The sequence below is a fragment of the Mobula hypostoma genome, chromosome 10 (assembly GCF_963921235.1).
Source record: "Mobula hypostoma chromosome 10, sMobHyp1.1, whole genome shotgun sequence".
NCBI lineage: Eukaryota > Metazoa > Chordata > Chondrichthyes > Myliobatiformes > Myliobatidae > Mobula > Mobula hypostoma.
In genome coordinates, this window is record NC_086106.1 from 43860051 (window position 1) to 43867096 (window position 7046).

The 7046-nt window shown below is 45.1% G+C and overlaps 1 protein-coding gene across 1 annotated transcript; it reads left to right on the forward strand.

Annotated features, from left to right (window-relative positions):
* The first annotated feature begins 3079 nt into the window (after positions 1-3079).
* LOC134353293 (syntaxin-3-like) lies at positions 3080-5708 on the forward strand. Its single transcript, XM_063061328.1, has one exon. The coding sequence runs from the start codon at positions 3080-3082 to the stop codon at positions 3956-3958; it is 879 nt and encodes a 292-aa protein (XP_062917398.1). The 3' UTR covers positions 3959-5708.
* The last annotated feature ends 1338 nt before the right edge of the window (positions 5709-7046 follow it).

Genomic DNA, 7046 nt, shown 5'->3' on the forward strand with positions numbered 1-7046 from the left:
ATTACTTCTAAAGAGTCGCTTTGTTCGGGGATTAAGGGAGAGACCTTATCAGTAGACCTGGCCAAAACAATAGCCTTCTCCCATCTGATCGATCCCATACTCATCTTTTCAAAATGGTTTTTTTCTCTTATCAGGGGGCCCCTAGCTTCATTGATTTCCACGCTAACACCGACTAGGTTTGTTAGCATATCAAAAGCTGGTGACCGTCTCAGTTCGCGTCGGTCATGATCAATAACATTCTTCCCCCTGGGCAGCCGGTAAATCTCTTTCATGATTCCACCAACTGTTTCCTCCAGCACCGCAAAATGTCCACTGGGGGGTACCTCATGGGCCATGTTAAAAACCTCATCCCCGTAACTCTTTTGCACCACCCCCCACTCCTCATCTGCGGGTACTGTACTTGATTTCCGTTTTTTCCTTAGCACTTCCTCCTCCACACAATAGCCTACTAGTTCCCTTGTTAAAGCTGTGTCAGAGAGAGCTGTCTCTGCCAAAACCATCAGCCCCTCATCTCGCTTCTGCGTCTGCACAAATTCTTTCCTGGTTACTGCTACGTCTGTCCCAGCTCCCTCATTACCTCTTGTCTCACTAGACTCCTTCTTTTCATTTTCTACCCTCTTCTCGTACAAGGAACGTTTCAGCTAAATTCACTACCGCGATTCCATGATGAACCTGTGAGTCCATGGGCGGGGCCTCAATGCTGGGAGGCTGACCTGTCAATCTCACGACTGGGAACACGATTCCCCCGGCGACGTCATTACCGAGCAAGACTTCCATGCCTTTCATCGGTAATTGGACCTCACCCCGATCGTGACTTGTCCAGAGACCAGGTTGCTTTGTAAGTGTATCTGGTGCAAAGGGACTGACTCTGTCCCTTCCCCAACACCTTTGACCTTGACCTCCCCAATCCGGGTCTCTGAGCTAAACTCTAATACACTCTTCAGTATTAGTGACTGACACGCTCCCGTGTCCCTCCAGATCCGCACTGGAACTGGTTTTAACCCCTCCTTCACCGACACCAATCCGGCCGAGATAAACCTCTCGCGCCCTTCCTGAACTTTGGCAGACCTGTCCTTCCCTAGCGGTTCGCTTAACAGCTCGATACAGCCATTCGGAACCCCCGTTTTCCCTTTTCCCATCTCCCTCCTTGGGGCAAAGCACCTGGACGCAAAGTTGATTTAATATTTATATTGTCTTACTTCATATCCATTCCACGTTTTGCACACGATCTTCCACCTTCTCAATTCGAGTCTCTGCCACCGTTATTTTCTGATTGATGTTGGCGAGCTCAGACTTGATATCATTGAGTTACTGTTTTATATTTTTTTGGACTTCCCTTATCTCTTCCAAAATCCTTATCATATTTGCCACTTCGCCTGAATGAGGCCCAGCGTCAGCTTCACCACCACATGCATGTGTAGGAGAGCCGCGCGTTGCACCTCTCCCATAGGCTCTGCAGTGATGCTTTTTTTTATCTCCATTCTTTTTCCCCATTCTTGCCCCCCTTATCAATTCAGATATTTTCGGAAGATCTTATACTTGATGGATTAACAGGGCAAAATATGCACTTTTCTGGAGGAGCTGTTGATTTAAGCTGCCATTCTGGATGATGATGTCACCGGATCCCTCAAGTTTCTACGTTCCTAAATCTGTTAGAGTTCTTCAAGGATGTTCTTCTCTGTTCTTCAAGCAGGTGGACAAAGGCAAGGCAGTGGATGTCATTTACTTGGATTAGCAGAAGGCATTTAGTGACAATAAAGTGCCACACATGAGGCTACTTAACAAGATAAAATCTTATGGCATTACAGGAAAGATACTGGCATGGATAGCTGAATGGCTGACAGGCAGGAGACAGTGAGTAGGAATAAAGAGGGCCTTTTCTGATTGGCTGCAGGTGATTAGTGGTTTTCCTTAGCGATCAGTACTGGGACCACTACTTCTTACATTGATTGTAAATGATTAAGATAAAAGAATTGATGCCTTTGTGGCAAAGTTTGCGGATGATACAAAGACGTGTGCAGGTGTAGGTAGTGCTGAGGTAATGCAATTTCAGCAGGAGGCAATTAAAATGGCAGATGGAATACAGTATTTTGACAAAAGGAAAAATAGTGCAGACTATTATCTAAATGGGGAGAAAATTCAAACATCAGAGGTGAAAAGGTCCACGTGCAAGACTCCCAGAAGGTTAATTTACAGGTTGAGTTTGTGGTAAAGAAGGCAAATGCAACATTGGCATTAATTTCAAGGGGAATAGAATATGAAAGCAAGGAGATAATGCTGAGGCTTTATAAAACACTAGTCAGGCTGCACTTGGAGTATTGTCAACAGTTTTGGGCCCCATATCTCAGAAAGGATGTGTTGTCAATGGAGAGAGTCCAGAGGAAGTTCACGAGGATGATTCCAGGTACGAAGGGGGTTAACATATGAGGAGTGTTTTGCTGTTTTGGGCCTGTACTCACTGGAATTTAGAATGCAGGGGGACCTCATTGAAACCTACTGAATGTTGAAATGACTAGATAAAGTGGATATGGAAAGGATGTTTCCTCTGATGGGGTTATGCAGAACTAGAGGGCACAGCATAAAAATTTGAGAGGGGACCCTTTAGAACAGAGGTAAGGAGGACTTTTTTAGCCAAAGAGTGCAGCCACAGATTGCGGTGGAGGCCAAGTCCGTGGGTATATTTAAAGTGGAAGTTGATAGTTTCCTGATTGGTCATGGCATCAAAGGATATGGTGAGAAGGCAGATGTCTTGGGTCTGGGATCAGCCATGATGGAATGATGGAGCAGACTCGATGGGCTGAATGGCCTAATTCTGCTCCTATGCCTTATGGCCTTGTTCTAATCTTATTCAGATATTGCAGCAACTGAGAGGTGACGCTCGTTAGGTTTCCTGACCTCTGGAGATACTGAGCACAGTACACGTGGTTATATCATGTGACAAAGGTAAACTATGGGAGTTGTCTCAACCACAAATATTTGGCACCGATACAAAAAGTACTGGCTATAGAAAGCTCAGCATTTATTTCCGGAGGTTTATTAATTGATCGGAAATGTTTGGAGCAAGGCTCAAGCACTTACAATGAAGGACAGATTGGACGAGTTAAAGGAAGCGGCAGAGGACAACTTCACGGAGAGTATAGATGGAATCGACAACTCAGTGTTTGCGGGGACAGAATGCAACAGGCTGGATGGTTTCTTTGAAGATATTTCAGCCAGTTCCTCAAACCTCAACAAATTGGAAGATTTAGTTCGTGCTATTCAAAAGAAGCAAGAAGAGGTGTTATGTGGAACTGCACATGAGAATATCTACAACAAAAAGAAAACTCTAAAAGATGCTAAATGCCAGTTCACCAATGAGGCCAAGGTCATTCAGTCGCAGCTGGATAACATGAAGGATGTAGTTTTTCGGAAAAGGCAAGAGGTGCCTTACTCGGTTGAGTACAGGATTCGCCAGCATCAGTATAACGCGCTGGTAACTCGCTATCAGCAGATCCTAACTTCGCACTACACAAAAGAGACCGAATACGTCGGCAAGTTGAAACAGCAAATTGTTCGGCAGACTCAGCTGGCTGGTGTGAAACTGCAGGATGAAGACGTTGATAGTTTTGTGGAGAACCTTTCTGCTCCACGAATTGTTGGCCAGGATCTGGAAATCCTCAAAGCCAGGGAGCACTTAGCTCAAGCCCAGGAGCGCCACAAACAGCTATTGGACCTTGAGTCGCAGATTGCTGAACTTCACGAACTCTTCCTCCAGTTTGAGGTATTGATAACTGAGCAACAGGAGATTGTAAACAGCATTGAATACAATGTACACCACACTATTGACTATATTGCACAGTCCTCAGACCATGTTAAAACAGCGATAAAGTATCAGAAGAAATCTCGGGTCACTGCTGCTGCGGCGGCTGTACTGGGGCTGTGTGTTTGCGTTCCATGTATCGCGAGGATGTCTTCTTAAAAGCAACAGCACTGCCTGTGGTTTTCCTAAGGACCCAGCAAGTCCTGAGGAGGGAACTCACTATTGCATTCTATTTCTGCTGCTGGATAGGAATGTGGACACCTGTGATTGCGTGTTCGGGAGGTGTGCGTCAGAGGCTAATCTTTCACACTGTGACCCTGGGGAATTTCCAGTGTTTACAAGGGTGCGCTGACGTTAACCAAGGGATTTGTATTAATCGCAGAATTATACACGAAGTAAGTGAGAATATTGTCTACTCTCATCAATTTTTTAAAAATTCTCTCACTCAGGCACCCATTTTTTGCGTGAATTATTGCATTCAGTTGAGTATCTCAGAAAAATGAGAGGAGAACAGTGAAAAGTTTTCTGGTGTAAATGGAAACTTTGTGAGTGGTGTAAACAGACACGTTAATTATAAAGTGTTTCTGATAAATTAGGCCAGTGAGGACAAATCAAAGTATTTTAATGCAGGTGCGTGTGAGTTAACCCTGCTTTAGCCCGTAGGATAATAAACTGCACTTCCTGTCCTTCCCGGAAAAGTTTTTCCAGAACAACACATTTTACCACAAATTTGTCGGGTCGTGGTTAGCATGGAAAATCCTGCAGACATTGCAGAAGACTGTTCAGACTCTCTGGCAGAATGCCTCATCGCCAGACCTCACCGACAGGAACCAAGACGATTCCTGGCTGGTGATGAGAGGAGCCCTCCCAGTGTCAGATCTTACCTGCATGACTGGAGCATCACTCGCACCACGGGATGACTGCAGTGGGGAAGAGCCCTCAGCTCACCTCCGCAGACTGTGGATTTGTGAAGGAGGTGTGGAGAAAGAGGCCTATGCCGTGATTCATCCAGAGCAGCAGCTTGACAAAGGGCTCTCTGATCTACCAGCTGTTCCCACGGACATACTTGGAGGGCAACATCAGGTGTTGCGGCAGGTTATCCACTCAGTGAAAGTTGCCCGTTGGTCCACCCAAATATTATTGGTCTGCCAGCACATTGAGATGTCCGGGGAGGAATGCTACCAACTAGTACATTCCAACAGTTCCAGCATTCCAGGCTGCGGGGAACGGGTTGCGGGGCACACCGGAGCTCGGTGCAGCCACTGCTATGGCTCGGTGGGGAAGGTCCACGGTATAGGGTTCTTCTGCTATTGGAGAGGGAGGGGCCAGAATGGGTGAAGAAGCCCCTCAGTTATTGTAGTAGTTAGCACCCCAGGGGGCCGCATGACTGGCAGCAGGGCATTTGATGTGCGGGAATGCAATAGAACAGTACTGAACGCACTGACTTTGAATGTAATGAATGAAAAGGCTTTGTAAGTGTTTTGTTTATTATGAATAAAGTTTATTTTAATATTTAAAAAGGAATAATAAGAACATTGTGAAATATTTGGGTTGAAGGATATCTAAGACTTGGTGTGTGGTTGTTACAGTTCTATTCCCTAGATTTTAGAAGATTAAAGGGAGTCCTGACTGAACTTCTAAGTTACTTTACAGTTGGATTTAAGGGGACGGTAAGATGAACAAAATTATTTCCAAACAAGTTTGGGAAACCTTCACCAAACAGTTTCAATTGTCTTAATGGCAGGTCACCAAGATTATTTTAAAATCAAGATTGATGGATTCTGTATTAAGGAATGCCCGGAAAAGATGGGAGTGGAAGTACATTGTAGAATAAGCATGTTCTCAAGACATGCTCAACAACCTACTCTAGTTCCTGTGAGTTTCCTGGAAAAGCTGGACATACAATTAATCTTTACCTGTAGTGCCACCTTTGTATAAACATTAGTTTCTTTGAATAAATTGACTTTAATTCTGTTTTGGATATTATTTCTGTATTTTTTGTGATTTTCTTTTCCTTCTGAGTTTATAATTTACTCAAGAGTGTGTGAAAATAAAGGTTGTTGGGATATCTGCTGTTCAGACAAAGCTCCTATTGTGACAGAACTATTATATGCCAACACATTGAAACACCTTTCTGAAACTTGCTGATGTGGTTTATTTTTTGGGATATGCCTGTCAGTAAAATAATATAATAATAATATTTCAAGCTACCTTGCAAAAAATGGTGATAGTTGTCTTCCTAAGTACTGAGGTCTAAAGGCCAACACAGTGCAGAGATGCCTTTCTACAGGATTTGAAGCCAGCAGGACACAAGGACTGGCTATTTGTGGAACTTGAACAGCATTCTGGTGATCTAGAACAGTAGCATAATGTTTAGCAAAATGCTTTACAGTACCAGTGGCGTGGGTTCAATTCCTCTCGCTGTCTGTATCTTCTCTCCATGACTGCACGGGTTTCCTCTGTGTGCTCTGGTTTCCTCCCACAGCCCAAAGACCTACTGGTTGGTAGGTTAATTGGTTATTGTAATTTGTCCCATGATTGGGCTAGGGTTAAATTGGGGGTTGCTGAGCGGTGTGGCTCAAAGGTCTGGGAGGAATGGCTCCATGCTTATATCAATAAATTTAAAAAAATGCGTCCCCAACATATTATTCTCCGTAACTTCCACCACCTCCAACGGGATCCCACCACTAAGCACATCTTTCCCTCCCCCCCCCCGCTTTCCGCAGGGATCACTCCCTACGCGACTCCCTTATCCATTTGTCCCCCCCATCCCTCCCCACTGATCTCCCTCCTGGCACTTATCCTTGTAAGCGGAACAAGTGCTACACATGCCCTTACATTTCCTCCCTTACCACCATTCAGGGCCCCAGACAGTCCTTCCAGGTGAGGCAACACTTCACCTGTGAGTCGACTGGGGTGATATACTGCGTCCAGTTCTCCCGATGTGGCCTTCTATATATTGGCAAGACCTGACGCAGACTGGGAGACCGCTTTGCTGAACACCTATGCTCTGTCCGCCAGAGAAAGCAGGATCTCCCAGTGGCCACACATTTTAATTCCACATCCCATTCCCATTCTGACATGTCTATCCACGGCCTCCTCTACTGTAAAGATGAAGCCACACTCAGGTTGGAGGAACAACACCTTATATTCCATCTGGGTAGCCTCCAACCTGATGGCATGAACATCGACTTCTCTAACTTCCGCTAATGCCCCACCTCCCCCTCGTACCCCATCCATTATTTAT